This window comes from Andrena cerasifolii, chromosome 16, assembly GCF_050908995.1.
Source record: "Andrena cerasifolii isolate SP2316 chromosome 16, iyAndCera1_principal, whole genome shotgun sequence".
NCBI lineage: Eukaryota > Metazoa > Arthropoda > Insecta > Hymenoptera > Andrenidae > Andrena > Andrena cerasifolii.
In genome coordinates this window covers 3,009,989-3,026,860 of record NC_135133.1, presented here as the reverse complement: position 1 = coordinate 3,026,860, position 16,872 = coordinate 3,009,989, and the positions used below count along the sequence as shown (strand labels likewise).

General features: G+C 38.2%; 1 protein-coding gene across 9 annotated transcripts in view; it reads left to right on the top strand.

Annotated features, from left to right (window-relative positions):
- Positions 1 to 1,042: 1,042 nt before the first annotated feature.
- The window catches only part of Adcy8 (adenylyl cyclase 78C), a 30,888-nt gene continuing 15,058 nt past the window's right edge, over positions 1,043 to 16,872 (top strand). For 2 of the 9 annotated variants that reach the window (XM_076829566.1, XM_076829560.1), the window contains exons 1-4: positions 2,051 to 2,578; positions 9,314 to 9,546; positions 13,170 to 13,327; positions 14,423 to 14,612. In XM_076829566.1, coding sequence (XP_076685681.1) covers positions 2,520 to 2,578; positions 9,314 to 9,546; positions 13,170 to 13,327; positions 14,423 to 14,612 — 640 coding nt within the window. In that variant the 5' untranslated portion in view covers positions 2,051 to 2,519. The other 7 variants (XM_076829561.1, XM_076829565.1, XM_076829563.1 and 4 more) reach the window with 7 other exon arrangements.

The window sequence follows — 16,872 nt, the reverse complement described above, 5'->3', positions numbered from 1 at the left end:
AATCTGAGTATTCGAATTTCCGAATATACTAAGTATTCGAAGATTCTAAGTACTCGAATACTCTAAGCATTCGAATTTCCGAATATTCTAAGTATTCGAATATTCTAAGTATTCGAATATTCTAAGTATTCGAATATTCTAACTATTCGAATATTCTAAGTATTCGAATATTCTAAGTATTCGAATATTCTAAATATTCGAATATTCTAAGCAATCGAATATTCTAAATATTCGAATATTCTAAGTATTCGAATATTCTAAGTACTCGAATATTCTAAATATTCCAATATTCTCTAACTACTCGACTATTCTAAATATGCCAATAATATTCTAAGTATTCGAATACCAGTAGAATTCGAATTTGAGATTCGAATAATCAGCAGTTCAGAACGAACGTTCTCTACTACAGCAAGGAATGTGGTAACGGTAAAGAGAAGCTGCCTTGCACCAGAAAATGTTAATGTTTTTGTTTTTCTTCACGGAAACAGATTTTGGTATGAATAATAAGAATAAAATTACTACTATTACTATTAATCAGCATTACTATTCATCATTTGAATACATTACATCCGCAAATTTAAAAAGAATTAATACCTTCCGATTGAAAATTTATAACATTACCAAAGATTAATAAAGTTTCAAATTTAACATTTGAAAAATAAGTAACCGTAAAGGCCACTATGAAAACAAAAGCACGATAAAGTGTGAAAAAATATTTCACGTTCAGATTCGTATTCGGTACAATCCGAATTTCGAACACTTTGAATTTCTCGAATACACCGAATTATTCGAACATTCGAATACTCCGTACTATTCGAATAAATTATTCGTATTCGAATTTATTCGAATAAATCGTTGGTATTCAAAGTTATTCGAGTACTTATCCTATTCGAATATTTACAGCTCTACCAGCAATCGTACACCCACAATCATCGCCTACTAGCAGCCCCAATTCTATCTGCGCGTCGCGCAAGCTTCGCTCGCAGGTCGTTCCTTCGGGAAGGCAAAAGAGCAGAGAAAGAGAGGTGTTGCAAAGCACGCAGAATCATCGTGTTCGCTAGTAGGTGCTTCCTCGATCATCCCTTCTTTCCCGTGAGCGCCCAAGAGGGGATGGAGCACGGTGTATCTGACGTCAAGAGACAGAGAGAGGGCCACGCGCGGTAGCGACAAGCCCACAAACACTCGCACACACGTTCCCCCCCGAGCCGTTCGAAGAGATCAGGTGCCGTGCCGGCTCGGGACAACCGATTTCGCACGGTGAGCCGCGAGTCTCGATCGTCGGCGGATGCCACCGCGCGATTTCCGCGGCGCCCTCGCGTTTCCGTTCGCCACAGGCGGTCTTGATGCTGGAACGAGCAGATCGCGCGGATCCGCTCGCTTGTACTCGCCGGCCGTAGACGGACAGGTAAGGTGAAAAACAAAAAAAAAAGAGAAAGAAAAATAGAAGAGAAGAAAAAAGAGTAGCGAGACACGGTGACTTCACTCGACGTATGCCAATTAACCGCCGCTTGTTCCTCGTCGTCCAGTTAACAGTGTGCTCGTCGCGTCGCTCCCGGAGCCGCCTCGGCAGCCCGCGAGGCAACCGTGCCTGCAGCCGCGCGCGAGAGCCAGGGCGTCTCTCCGCTCACGAATTTAGCATGGCGCACGATCCACGGGTCCACGAACGGCATCGGGGCCGATCCGATCGCGGCACGAGGATCGCCCGTCGGACGCAACGCCGGCCGAACGGTGCGATTCCCCGAGCGGCAATCGTCCAGTGTCGAAGTGTACAGAAATAAAGCGCGACCGAGCGCTCTCTCGAGCGCAGTTCGCGGAACGATCGCGCGCGCGGTTGCCGAGGGGGGACGAGCTCTAACGCGGGCACAGTATTTTTACCGCGGAGAGTGTGTCATCCTCGCTTTCTTTATTACGATCGACGGCTTCCCGAAGCGCGAAGTGGCCGTTCCCCTGTGCCCGAAAGCACAGCGGCAGCGGCGTTTCGCGGAGCGGAGCACCGAGAAAGAGGGGGGGAAGGGGGGGGGGTTCGGGTTCTAGGATCCGACGATCCTCTGGGCTTCGAATGAGAGTCGCGTGAATAAGAGCAGTAACGTAAGGGAAGAGGAGTGCACGAGGAGAGTACAGAAGTTATTGGGAAGGGAATGGAGATTCCGCCGGGAACGGAGATTCTCGGCCGACGCCCGCGATCTATCGCCGCGTGTCCACCGTTCCCGGCTTCCCTCGCGGGGCACACGCGAAGCGTGGTCGTCGAGGCCCCCCCCCGCGGAGTCGAGAAATCACGCCCGTTCTATCGCCGATCGCCCGGTAATAGCGGCAGCGCGTCTGTTCTCGATGAGAAATCGGCGTCGTCGTCGTTTGCACCCGACGTCGCACGACGGCTGGGGCGCGCGGTGGAGAATCGGCTTCCTTTCTCAACCAGTTCTGGTTTAAGGTGTGTGAAAATGCCGGATACTAAGGCAATAGCACAGCTGACAATCACAGCGTGAGCGGTTTGTTACGTTTCGCGGATCATCCGGGGGATAATGATTACAGAACAGACCTGGAGCATGATGCTGGACAGCGATGTCGCCGGCATCAACGAGTAAGTATCCAACGCCGGGGACCGCGTCCCCCCCACCCTCGCCTTTTATCTTCTTCCTATTCCGTTTCTCGCCTCTTCTCTATCATTTTCTACACGAAAGACTCTGTAAGACTCTCAACCGTTTCTTTGTTTAATGCGACACATCATTAACACAATAACACTGCTCGGTAAGTCTCACACGATGGCTGTTGGTCCACCGTAATCCGTGTTCTCCTTGCTGGCTGTACAAATTGCATCGTGCCTGCACACTTTCGTTGATCACGGGGACGCGAAGTGTTCCGCCACTGTCTCTCTCTCTCTCTCTGTCTCGCCTTTATTTTTCTCGTTTTTTTGCCCGCGATTTTTTCGACGTCGCTCGAACGACACTAGGCTGCCGTCGATCCCTCGGTGCAGGCGTGCGTGCGATAGCCGGTGCCGGGGATCGATAGTAGCTCGCATATAAAAATATGTGTGTGCGCACTAATTGTGATGTATCGTCTCTGTGGTTTATTACGCGGGAATATTATTTTCCTCGACGGCCGGACACGCTGTCGAATACGTACGTGTTCCGTGTGCTCGCTCGCGAAACGAGGTTATGCTTGCGGTGTATCGATGTCGCTCGTATGGAATCGTTGCCCGATGGGAAGATAGAGTTCGGGGAGGCTTGATTTTTCTGTGGGATCAGCGGGGAACAATTTTCGATGTTACTCTGTTGGATGTTTTAAGTGTCGCTACCAAGGCTTCCTTTTGTTAGTCGTCGTGTAAAAAGTCTCATTGTCCTTCCGAGCCGCGTGAATATATGTACATATAAGTGTTTCATGATTATTTTGTCTACGCACTGCTCAAAATAATTGGGACCTCCTTGGGCGAATAATATTATAGGTTATAAGTTATTCGACGTAGAAGGACGCTTCCTTATGAATGTGTGCTCACTTAGGGGGGTGAATTTAGTATTGAAAAATAATTTAGGAAGTCGTACAAATACGTTACCGACGGTAATTTCACTTTGCTTTCGAGCTCTAGCTACTTTTGAAATTTCTATTTCAATTCATCGGCGTAGAATTTTTTCGATTACTTTTAACTACGTGTTTCAACGTCTCTAATACCGTGCAAAGCAGTTACTTCAAATGGTCTAAGTAATTAGTGCTCAATGCATTGAAACTTGACGATATTTAATATTTAATATTTGTTTGATATTTAATATTTATTTGATATTTAATATTTATTTGATATTTAATATTTATTTGATATTTAATATTTATTTGATATTTAATATTTATTTGATATTTAATATTTATTTGATATTTAATATTTATTTGATATTTAATATTTATTTGATATTTAATATTTATTTGATATTTAATATTTATTTGATATTTAATATTTATTTGATATTTAATGTTTATTTGATATTTAATATTTATTTGATATTTAATATTTATTCAGTACCTATTTGATATTTATTCGATATTTGATATTTATTCGATATTTGATATTTATTAGATATTTAATACTTATTTGATATTGTACATTTATTTGATGTTTGACATTTGATATTTATATGATATTTGATATTTATTTGATATTCCATATTTCCTTGATATTCCACATTTACTTGATATTTAATATTTGCTTCATACATAACACTAGCTTTACTACTCAACTTCGCCCGAAATTTAGATTCTGTTTTTATAAAAAAAATTAGTTTATCATTTTTTTTCTGTGAAAATAGTCACATTCATCTGGATTAGCTGGGCATAATGAGCTGGAATACATTTGGTGACCCCGTAGTTTGCGGATCGAAAGTTTTTAGGCGACAGATAAACACACAAACACTTTCTCCTTTATATGTTAAGATCAGTTCAATATTTATTTAATATGTATCGGGTAAAGTCCCATTAGTGTACAGGAGAAAGACAAAGAACGAATAAAAGACGATGGAATAGTATAAACGATATTTCCAGCAAGATCTATCTACTAACTCGGTAGCTAAGAAACTGAAATAAGAGTCTCCTATTAGTCACTTGTCAAGAAAGACTGGAACAACAAGGTCGTGCATAAACAGTATGCCCTGCAGGATCAATCCACTCGCACGTTAGCTAAAAAATTGGAATGAGACTCTTCTATTACTCTCTCGTCAAGACAGACTAGAACAGCAAGGCCGTGCGTAAAACATGAAACGTTATTTCTAAACATTTCAGTGAAATTAGATATAGCGGCTCGATGATTATTGCGGCACGGCAGCGGCTATAACTCGGAGATGAAATGGAAATAGACCGTACGCCTACGTTTATTCAAAATTTTTCTTTTCCGTTGCTAAAATCGTCCGGCGGACCGAGGCCCCTCGGATGCACTCTTGCGACCAGGATTCTTTAATCTTTCGCCGCACCCCGCAAACTCTGATTCGAAGTCGCGCACTCATATGGAAGCTCGTGAAAATAGATGCGACTTTGATTCGTAGAATCCGATGAATTATTAATTTCGAAATCACCATACTGCATCTTTTTCTACTCCGACGTTGCAGTGCAGAGGTGTAAATTTATTCAGTTATTATTAGCCGAAAAAAAAAACGCGCGATTGAAATCTCCAAAGGCCCCCTTGCTAGCCAGGGAGCGTTTTATTATTATGTTGTTATATAGGTTTATTATTGCGTTATGTAGTATATGCTTCTAAAGGTGTCCATCTGCCAGCTAACAAGCAGCAGAGTACATGGAAAGCTTCGTATCAAGTATCACAGTAAATGGAATTCCTATATTAAATATCTCTAGGTGCAGGTGACGCAGCAACGTGTAATTGATGTAAAAAGTTTTCTACTAACATCCAGAAACGATATTAAGTACCCTCCTTTTGCCACAAGCACCGTGAATTAATCAGTCAGTCGTAATGTATTGACACTGCCTGGGGTCTATAATTTGGGGTGCTGTACTCCCAATGAGCGAATGCTAATTAACTTTCGTAATGCGCTGGATAAATTACGTAACTCTTCCGCGCTTATTAATTTTGTTGCCAATGGACCAATCCAATTTTTTTTATCATGACTGACATCGGTTAGAAGATCCTCCGAGGTGGTACTATTGAATCTCTTATAAGTTCCTTCCTTCTTTAAGCTTTCAAGGTCACTTTCAAATTGTTTTTATGGAGAAATAATATTATTACAGATAATTATCTGAATCTGTTATAAGTTCTTTCGTTCTTTAAGCTTTCAAGGTCACTTTCAAATTGTTTTATGGAGAAATAATATTATTACAGATAATTGTTTTATGGAGAAATAATATTATTACAGATAATTGTTTTATGGAGAAATAATATTATTGCAGATAATGGTTTTATGGAGAAATAATATTACAGATAATTATCTGTAATAATATTATTTCTCCATAAAACAATTTGAAAGTGACCTTGAAAGCTTAAAGAAGGAAGGAACTTATAAGAGATTCAATAGTACCACCTCGGGAGATCTAAGCGATATCAGTCATAATAAAAAAATTTAGCTCCTTTTGTCTATTAAGTTTAATATTAAATTTAATATTTAATATTTAATATTTAATATTTAATATTTAATATTTAATATTTAATATTTAATATTTAATATTTAATATTTAATATTTAATATTTAATATTTAATATTTAATATTAAAATTAAATTTAATATTTAATATTTAATATTTAATATTAAATATTAAATTTAATAGACAATATTTAATATTTAATATTAAATTTAGTATTAAATTTAATATTAAATTTATAAGAGATTCAATAGTACCACCTCGGGAGATCTAAGCGATATCAGTCATAATAAAAAAATTTAGCTCCTTTTGTCTATTAAGTTTAATATTAAATTTAATATTTAATATTTAATATTTAATATTTAATATTTAATATTTAATATTAAATTTAATAGACTACATATATTAAATTTAATAGACAAAAGGAGCTAAGGAATGGAAGAAAAGTTCGAAAGACTTGAATTGTAAAAAAGATTTAATTGGTCCATTAACAAAAACGGTTATGTGTGTCACTCTCGAGTATCCACACTTATTGTGGTGTTTTTTTTATTTAACGAGCTTGAAAGAAGGTGTATTCTTCCACTGAACGCATTGCGAATAACTTGATAACTGATTGGGCAGTTTATGGTTATTGGGGGGCATTTTTTTTTATTTAGAACGGAGATGGTAGAGTGCCACCCAGGGGCGGCTTTAGCATACTTGGCACCCCTGGGCAAGATTAGCATGGCGCCCCTCCAAGGGCACGAAAATCAATTAGCAGAACGGATATAAATGAATAAACGCATACAGCGGCGCCCCTACAGATTTGGCGCCCCGGGCGGTCGCCCTGCCTGCCCCCTCCTTAAAGCCGGCCCTGGTGCTGTGGCATTAGAGCGCGATGAAAACCGAAGATGGAGAACAGCCAAGAAACACGATGTTTACTGTACGACACTCTAATTGCGAGACATCGTGGAACGAACTTTATATGGTTCAAGGAGCTTTTCTACTCCAGACACTAGACCGTGTGTCCTAAAGTTAGGGGATGAACAATGGCACGCAGATTCCTCGCGCTGTAAGGAACTGAAATGTCGCTTACCGTTTTCAAATCTGCGGCTTCATTTTCAAGGTAGAGGCAACTTAAGATTCCGACTTCTGGCGCGCGCCGTTTGAAGTGGCACTCACGTGAGAGACGCGAACAAACACGTGACTGCCGTAGCATTAACGGTTGTTATGCAATTACGTGCGGCGTCCTCGCTTTCAATCGTAATAGAAAATTATTTAATTTCATATAATTTTCTGCTTAATAAAGTGACACGGGTATATTAGTGCGCTCCAACACCGCAATGCGCATTAAATTGCAAAATTGTATTTATGGTAATTTGCAGTGGGAACGGTATTAATGAAAATTTTATATCACTTGAATTTTTAAATTACAGTTAATTTAAAATAATATAAATATACTGTTTATATATTTAATATTATTTGAAAATTATTTAAAAATATTTAATACTAGCGTCCTCCGTGTCGGCTTCGCCCGAGATATTAGTGTGACTGCTTCATGTTTATTAGAATTAATATCTTTTAAGGAAATTAAGTATTTTGAAAAAAGGTTAATTTCTTCATAACATTTCGGGAAAGATAACATTCTCTCCTTTGGGAGATTTACTTTCCCTCCAGCGTAGCATATGCCAGGCGCTTCTTCGTTCCATGTTAATAACGCGTTTCTGAGGCATGCTATATAGCCTATGTCCGTCCTAAAGTATCCAGGAGTAACGTGTTAAAATTTGAGGAAGATCGGTTCAATAGGTCTTGAGTTTTGCGCGAACATAAAAATCGGCTCTCTCTTTATATAATAGTATAGATTATTTGAAAATTATTTAAAAGTATTTAATATTACTTGAAAAATATTTACAAAATATTCAATACTATTGGAAAATTATTTAAAAGTATTCAATATTACTTGACAATTATTTACAAAATATTCAATACTATTGGAAAATTATTTAAAAGTATTCAATATTACTTGAAAATTATTTACAAAATATTCAGTACTATTGGAAAATTATTTAAAAGTAGTTAATATTATTTGAAAATTATGTATAGGTGTTTAATATCTTCTTTTTCAATAATATTAAACTATTTTTAAATAATATAATACTATTAAATAGTACTTGTATTGTGAGTAATATAAATACTATTTTATTATTAACTAATATTTATTAAATATTCTTTCTAAATATACGAGCAACGCGACGCTGGGAACGTTGGGAATATACTTTCACAGTGGTCCTATCGCTATCACTGCCCGAATACTACTGCCTACTCGTAGCTAATCTTAACAAGGATATCAATTTTAATCTCGAAAGTCAGAATACACTAAACTGTGAGGCAGCTATGAAAGGTGGGAGAGTCGATAAACGGTAGAAGTAAGGCGAATGTCCCAATTTCTGTTCATGTCCCCATTTCTGCTCATTTCGCATTTTTATTATTATTCTATGCGTTACGTTCGCACTATAGTTGCAACAAAATAATTCTAAATTATTTGAACATTTGTCGCTATTTTGCATAAGCAGAAATACGGACATTTAGAGCATTATATATTAAATTACAAATTACTAACAGTCAAACACCTTGAAATATCTTTCTTAAATAGTTTTTGAATTGGTTGATTTATTATTAAAGAATTAATCAATTACTCTGCAAATTTTCATCACAAACAATTTTTTTACACCTTCTTCATGACGAGTGTACCTCTTAAATGAGCAGGAATTGGGACATTCGCCTTAATGATACAACAGACACAGTCCCTTGCGCGAATAATTTACGACGGGGGTAACTGGGAAAGAATTATCTGGATTCGCTCTATCAATAAATGTATATAATTCTCGAGGGAACCCGTCCCCGATCTGGCATCACAGAGCGAGAGAGCCTCTCTCTCGTTCCCAGGATCCCCCACTCTCGTCCGAAGGATTCCAAGCAACGGTGGGGATAGTCGCCGAGCTTTAAACGCGTGGTAGAAACGAGCTCATAACGAGGACTCACTGTACTCTAACTCGAAATCCGAAGTTTCATCCCAATGGTGTTTAAAAAAGCAATTCCCACTAGATTATTTTGAGCAGTGTCACATACACGTTTTGAGAAATGCTAACACACAGTCGCCAATCCACGTATCAGTTTAATAAATGTTTTCAATGTTCCCCTGCCCCTCCCCAACTTTGAAGAACACCGTCCCTTTCTTGTAGACAGTTTAGGATTGTTGTGACGTCGACAGGTTGAGTATTTCTCCGAGGAAGCAATTATGGATCAAGGCCGTGAAGAAGCTCACTTCCGAGAGGCTGGGCAGGGAAGGACTGGCGGCGTGGGAGGAGCGCAAGTCCAACAACGATCCGGAAGTCCCAGACGAGAACGAAACGATCGAGGAAGCCGAGGATGCGGATGATTCTCCCGATGCAGACGAGGATATCGCGGAGCAGCCTGTTGATGCCGAGGCCCAAACCCAGCGAGGTAAGATCGATCACCTCGGCTTCACCCTTGCAGCCCCTTCGTCCAAAGATAGAGTCCTTGTAGAAAACACTGACCAGGAGAGTATTTTAGGTGTCCGCCTCCGATCATTTTGATTTTTGGATATGTTATAGAGGACCGAAAAATAAGAAATACGTGTTTTTTTATTTTTCCCCGTTTTCATATTTGGGGGGTGAAAACTGCGTTCAAAGTTAAGGGTTGAAAAGTCATTTTTGTGGATTTTGAAAATCTGGCGAGTCAGTCATATTTCGCATTCAAAGACACAAAATTCGTCCATTGACACTATTCACCTATCTCTAATAGTTTTCGAGATATTCCAGAAGAATGATTTTGCAACCCTTAACTTTGAACGCAGTTTTCACCCCCCAAATATGAAAACAGGGAAAAATAAAAAAACACGTATTTCTTATTTTTCGGTCCTCTATAACATATCCAAAAATCAAAATGATCGGAGGCGGACACCTAAAATACTCTACTTGAGTGTCAAAATTAAAAAAGAAATGTTATCGGAAAATGTTCTACGCGCCAATGGTAATACTATAATACAGAATTTAAATGCAATTTCCCTTTGTAAATAAGTTACTAATAGTGCTAAGAGATAGGCAAACAGAATTGGCACTCACAGTGCTTGCAAATTTAAATGAATACAATTTTTATTTCACGAATCTGGACTATATTAATGCAAAAATAGAAGAGTTTTGTGATGCATTTGGGTTATTGTGTACTTAAGCATATTTAGCAATCAAAATAAATTAAATGTCGCGAATAATTTAAAATCAAAGAAGCTTTTTCTGTCTCCGAAAAAATTTGTTTTTTGGCAATTTGTGTTTTCTACAAGGACTCTTCAACTTTAACGGCATGCTTGGCAACCCGACAGATTGAAACTATTTGAAACTTTGCAGAAATGTAGTTCAAGAGAATTCTCGAGTCCCATCGACCATACAAATATAAAGTTGATTTTTTCACTAAATTCCAAAGAAAAATTGGCCAGCACAAAACAACTTTCTTTCATACAGTAAATAACTTCATGCGAAATTAATATTGCATTATTATTCTTATCTCCGTTCACTCTTCGAAGAATGCATTATTAATACGCCAATAAATTACATAAATTACATAAACTACAATACAGCAAAAGGAGGTTTACTAAATTCAAAAATAATTTTTAAAATTGAGCACGCTTTAGCACTTAGTAGTTACCGCATAGTTATTTTCCTTTTCAACCCCTTGCAAGGAGAGTATGCCTATCAGGCATCGCAGTTTGCATTAACCCGGCGTTGGTAACGTGGGGAAATGTAACAATAGTAGTAAGGTGGGATTCCACAGAGCCCGCAATTAATTAGTGTATTATAGAAATTCACATGTTTAATTAAATTTTTATTACCCAAAAATACTTAACTAATACTTAACTAAACATCTTTAATTTTCAACAAAAATACACTTCTTAAATAGCTTATATAATGAACAAACTAAATAACACTGTCACGCGTTGTTAAAAAGTTATACTCAATTTAAAATCTGGGGTCTGTGAGACCCCACTCTGAATTGAATGAATTATTGAGTTTGAGATCACTATACTGTAAGATTTGTGGTTAATTACTACAGTATTGAGGAAAAGATGTGTTTTTTTGGATTTGGGAGCGATTAATATTGTAGTGCAAAGGGTTGAAATTCTAGTATGATAGAATAGATAGAGTATCGAGTTCTTTTTAATTTAGAGAGATTAATTTCAAAGAAATTGAAAAGTTGGAAAGTTCATTTGTTAAAGAGAAAGTGCAATGCAAATTTATCTTAAATTGGAAAAAAATTAGTACTTATATTGTTAGCAATTTAGAGCATTTTTTCATTCACTTTCGACTGTAGGCGTGAAATTCAAATATACAGTGGTGGTCAGAAAAACTTTACTACTATACTTCACAATCATACTGTTACTACTATTCTGGGAAACCTGAATGTGCCCTACATGGGAGTACAATTCGGCTAACAAGGGAAGGGGATGAAATTATCCCCTGAAAATTCGGCTATTTTCCGACTTTGTGTTACAACTCGCGAACTGTAAGAGATAGAAAAAAAGTTTCAAGACAAAAGTTACTTCGTTTAATTAGATCTATCATTTGGTAGAAAAAATATTTTACAGTTCGCGAGTTATAACACAAAAAAATCGGAAAATAATCGGATATTCAGGGGTGAATTACACCCCTCTTAGAGTAAATTTTGGCAACAAACAAAAATTGCATTGTAATCAAGAGGAAATCCCCTACATATTCACAAAGTTTCAGAAGTTTCTGAAATTCCGGGTTCGGGATGTTCCCTTGTAAGTTCTGCAGAAAGCTACCAACCCTCAATGATCCGAAGTTCGAAGATGTAAATTGTTAAAGAAAAGTAGCTTGATTTCTATTGGGTATATTTTTTTCTCGTTATTGTTTTAGTGTTTTTTAACGGGTTATTAATTAATTTGTAGTATAATTAATATTATTTTAACTTTTCTGCAGTTTTTGTTTTTTAATTCTAGAATAGAATACAATGGCTTGGTAGTTTTAATAATTCTATAATGTAAGAGTTGTTCTATGGGTTGGTAATTTTTTGCAAAGTAAAGATCACAAAATTACGTGATCCGTACTGTGTTTAACTAATTCTTTGTCATTTTGAAAGGTGGCAGTTTTTTCCATAACTTGCTCCAATTTTTCTCCACTAATTTATAACACTTTTGCTATCCTTCACCTTTTAAGTTCCCTTCTGTTAAAAAACTCAATATCATTGCCTCTAGTTTCCCCATTTTATCCTTACTTTTCAATTATAAGTGAAATTTTTGTCAAAACGAGATAACTACATTTTCTACGTTTCTGTCCTTTGCTTATGGTTCCAGTAGTACCAGTCAATATCACCTTTTCTCGCCTTTCTTTACCGGAAATCGTAATAGTACATGTAAAAAATACAGAATAATGGCGGGAAATGCAGTATAAGTAGATTTATATCTTTGAATACGGTGAAGAAAATAACTTCGCACCTCAAGCCGATCACTTTCTTTTTTGCTCTTTGCTGCGAGTCAAGCTTAAAAATAAAATTTCCCTTGCTCAATTTGTAATTTTCTGGCGAGTATGAAGTATATTTTGAAAATTCAATGCGACGAGGCATATGTTATCAACATTCAAGTCCAAAATTTAACACCTGATTTTACACAAGCACTTTAAATATCCCAAGTGTCTCCCTGCAAAACTAAGAACACTTACACTCCTCTGCCCGCCCACCAGAGAGATATTCATCTCGCCGAAAGCAAAGAACGAAGCGCGATAAATAAACAATAATCACGCAAAATATCGAAACTTTACATCAACGACTGATAAAGTATAAATTGCTCGCTTGCAATTGCTTCATAGAGGCTTAAGTTCGTTTAATAATTATTTCTTCACAGACCACCACGCATATTTAATTCTAGAATTAATTCAGGTTTGAAAGGGTTCACCGATTGCGCTAGGTGCCGACGCGTTTCGTTTGATCATCCCGTTCATCGAGCGTCATTTATTTAACACGTCGCCAATGGCACGTGTTATTAATTTATTCCGTACGTACAGCCTTCGGCTATAAATACGACTGGGTATTTTCAGATGTTTTCAAGAAAGGAGTCCTGTATAAGGGAATATTTTGCCCGTCGCTTTCGAACAGCTTCCACAGCAAGCAGCTGGAGACGTCTTACCTTCATTACTCCAACCGCCAACGGCAAAAGTCACTGATAATGCTCAACATCGTTGATCTCAGCCTAAAGGTACCCCCGATTCCATCCTGTTAAATAGGGTGTTTCGGTGATTCTGTTACGAGCAGTTTGTACATGCTTACTTTCGGTGAGCTTCTATGGTGCATGGAGAAGGTTACACGATTGCTCTGATAAGCTGATTGGAGACGTGACTTGAGAGTCATAAATGGTATTGTTATTAAATTTGTACACGTGCCTAAATATCTTGTTAGCTTAAATTTGAATTAAGTTCCTGGCATCCTGGAGATTCTACGACTTTATTTCAAAAGGAAGGTTTATTAGAAGTAGTTATTTTTGCGCGAGGCTTTGGTTTTGCAGCAGGTACTTTACAGCGGGAAGTGCAAAAATAAATTATAAAATATGTAGCTATACGTTGCAAGTTATCTATAGACACTTTCTCCTGAATCCTGACACGCGTCTGACCACGTACAGACTACTATCACTTGCTTCCATTACTGTATCACTCAAGCTGTGCATTATTTTGAGAACTTTTCAACCAATAATTGCTAGAAACGTACAAGTTTACAATTCCACTTAATGTTCTCAAGTTACTCAATAGTTTACAATAGTCGACCCTCAAATTATTTATAAATTCATTTACCAATAACCATTAAGCCACAGATTATTGTGATCAAAGCCAGTTACTAATCGTCCAATTGAAAAGAATTAAAAAGGCCCCCATGAGTTTTGATTTTGGGCAGTTTTGCGTGCCCTCGTTCAACGAAATCTGAAATAAGCAAAGTAGTTGCATATCAGACGAATACACTCAGTGCTGGATTAACCAATAAGCAAACTAAGCGCGAGCTTAGGGCGTCAGAAGAAAGGGCGTCATAGAAATTTTCTGAGCTTTAAAATCTACCTTTTCTTAGAAACACTTTTGAGTCAAATTGTTGGAGATGCCTAAGAAATCTTACATTTCGTTGAAGCGATCACCCTGTATAAGGGGGCCTGAAAATCTTTCAAGTGCTAAGGGCTTCTAAAGGTCCTAATCGGCCCCGAATGCGTTTGCAAATCTGTTCGTAACGGTAACTACCGAAATACTTCTGATATTGAACCGCAGGACTCGTTTTCTCAATTTATCTTGTCGCGACGCTGCGCGCACCATAGATTGTTCTTCTGGCGATATGGCTGTGGCAAAGGGACGAGAACAGCAGCGGCCTGATCGAGTCGTTGTCCTGGGCGTCCTGTTGCATGGCGGCGAACATGGTGGTCTGCGTTCTCGGCTGGTGGCGGTGCTTCTCCAACAATTACTTGTACTGGGCTTCCATATTCACTTGGTTACTGATCAACTCGCAAGGTGACGACGAATACGCGGCCCCGCGCCGACGCTAGTAATGCCCCTGCTGGACGGTTCTGTATAGTCGAACGTAACGGGATCGTTGCTACGTGGACACATGGTGCACGTGCTCTCTTGGGGAGATCCTATCTCTCCGTTTTAGCGAATAGAGTTTTGCTCCAGTGGGTCGCGCGTTGGCGGTCCAGCGAATTGCTTGAATGTTCAGCGAACCGTTGTGAGAACGCTGTAGAACGGACTTGCACCCAGCCACGGGTTACTATCGATTGGCAATCCTCTGGCATTATTTAATGTTAACGGGAACTGCCAGGCTCTGGGTAAAAAGGGCGAGTCCAATCGAGGATGGGCATGGTTGGTGCTGGTCGAGGCTTTAAGGTGTTGGACGATATTTTCTTATTAGAGCAGCTTGCTTCTCCTTGCTTGCGGGTAGCTTCTGACTAGAGCTGTTTGAGCTGAGTAGAGGGGAGGTACTCTGGAGTTTCTACTGATCAAATGTGTTTCAGCTAATTAGAGGGACGATACTTGAAAGTATTTTGTGACTAGAGCTGTTTGGGCTGAGTAGAGGGGAGGTATTCTGTAGTTTCGACTGATTAAATATATTTTAGCTAATTAGAGTGCAGCACCACTGAAGTAACCTGAAAGTATTTTGTGACTAGAGCTGTTTGAGCTGAGTAGAGGAGAGGTATTTTGTAGTTTCTGCTGATTAAACATATTTCAGCTAATTAGAGGGACGATACTTGAAAGTATTTTGTGACTAGAGCTGTTTGGGCTGAGTAGCGGAGAGGTATTCTATAGTTTCTACTCATTAAATATAATTCAGCTAATTAGAGGGATAATACTTGAAAGTATTTTGTGACTAGAGCTGTTTGGGCTGAGTAGAGGAGAGGTATTCTGGAGTTTCTACTGATCAAACGTATTTCAGCTAATTAGAGGGATGGTACTTGAAAGTATTTTGTGACTAGAGCTGTTTGGGCTGAGTAGAGGAGAGGTATTCTGTAGTTTCTGCTGATTAAACATATTTCAGCTAATTAGAGGGATGATACTTGAAAGTATTTATTTAGTAGAGGTGTTTGGGCTGAGTAGAGGAGAGGTACTCTGTAGTTTCTACTGATTAAACATATTTCAAGTAATTAGAGTGGTGGTGCTTGAGAGTATCTTTTGGCTAGAGCTACTTGAGCTGAGATACTTAGGAGTGTGTCTTTACTAAAGTTATTTAGGTAATCATAGAGAAGGTAATTGGAGAGATAATTGCAGAAAGGAAACTCGCAAGCACTTTCGAATTAGAACTGTTTAAGGGGTTACACCACCTTGGCCAGGTAAAGAAATATCGCATCTTTGGGAAATTATTTCTAAGTGACAACAACACTTTTGTCGATAAAACTTTTTCAATGAAGATACAGACATCTTTGAATAATATATACAATTTTTTTCTTCAAATACCAAAACATTCCGAACACTTTAAATGCGTTTTTCTCAAAACCACGCTTTCCGAAACGGTGTACGCTGTAACTTGAATAAACTTCTATAGATTTTTATATAATTTTGCACAGATGTTCTTAAATGTATTCTGTACCGTCCGACCGTCAATTTTTTCGATATTTTAATTTTCACCTGACTTACGCGTAAATAAAATCCATTTCCTTACACACGACAATGAGCTATTTGCTCCAAAGCGTAGCTATTTTGTTATTTTTCAACCAATCGAAAAAATTCACGATCGGTCGATAGAGAATACATTTAAGAACATCTGTGCAAAATTGTATAAAAACCCACAGAGTCTTACTCAAATTACAGCGTACACCGTTTCGGAAAACGTGGTTTCGAGAAAAACGCATTTAAAGTTTTCGAAATGTTTTGATATTTGAAAAAAAAAAATTGTATATACCACTCAAAGCTGTCTCTGTCTTCATTGAAAAAATTTTATCGATAAAAGTGTTTTTGTCACTTAGAAATAAATTCCCAGGGATGCAATATTCCTTGACCTGGCCAAGGGCTAACCCCTTGGCGTTGCCCAAGGTGGACTAACCCTTTAAGCTAACTGGATTATCTCCCAACTAAAGCCGTTTGCCTTAACTATTGCATAAACAAGACACACGCAAGTATTTTCCAGCTAGAGCCACCGAGGCTGCTCGCAAAGAAGCCACTAAAAATTGCTCTGCCTCAAGGGTTACCCAATCACCCACCTCCATCCTCAGCTCGGGCGACCAGACCGAAGCAAAAGCTTTTAAGCAATTCGAATAAATTTAAGCAAAACTCAGCCCAC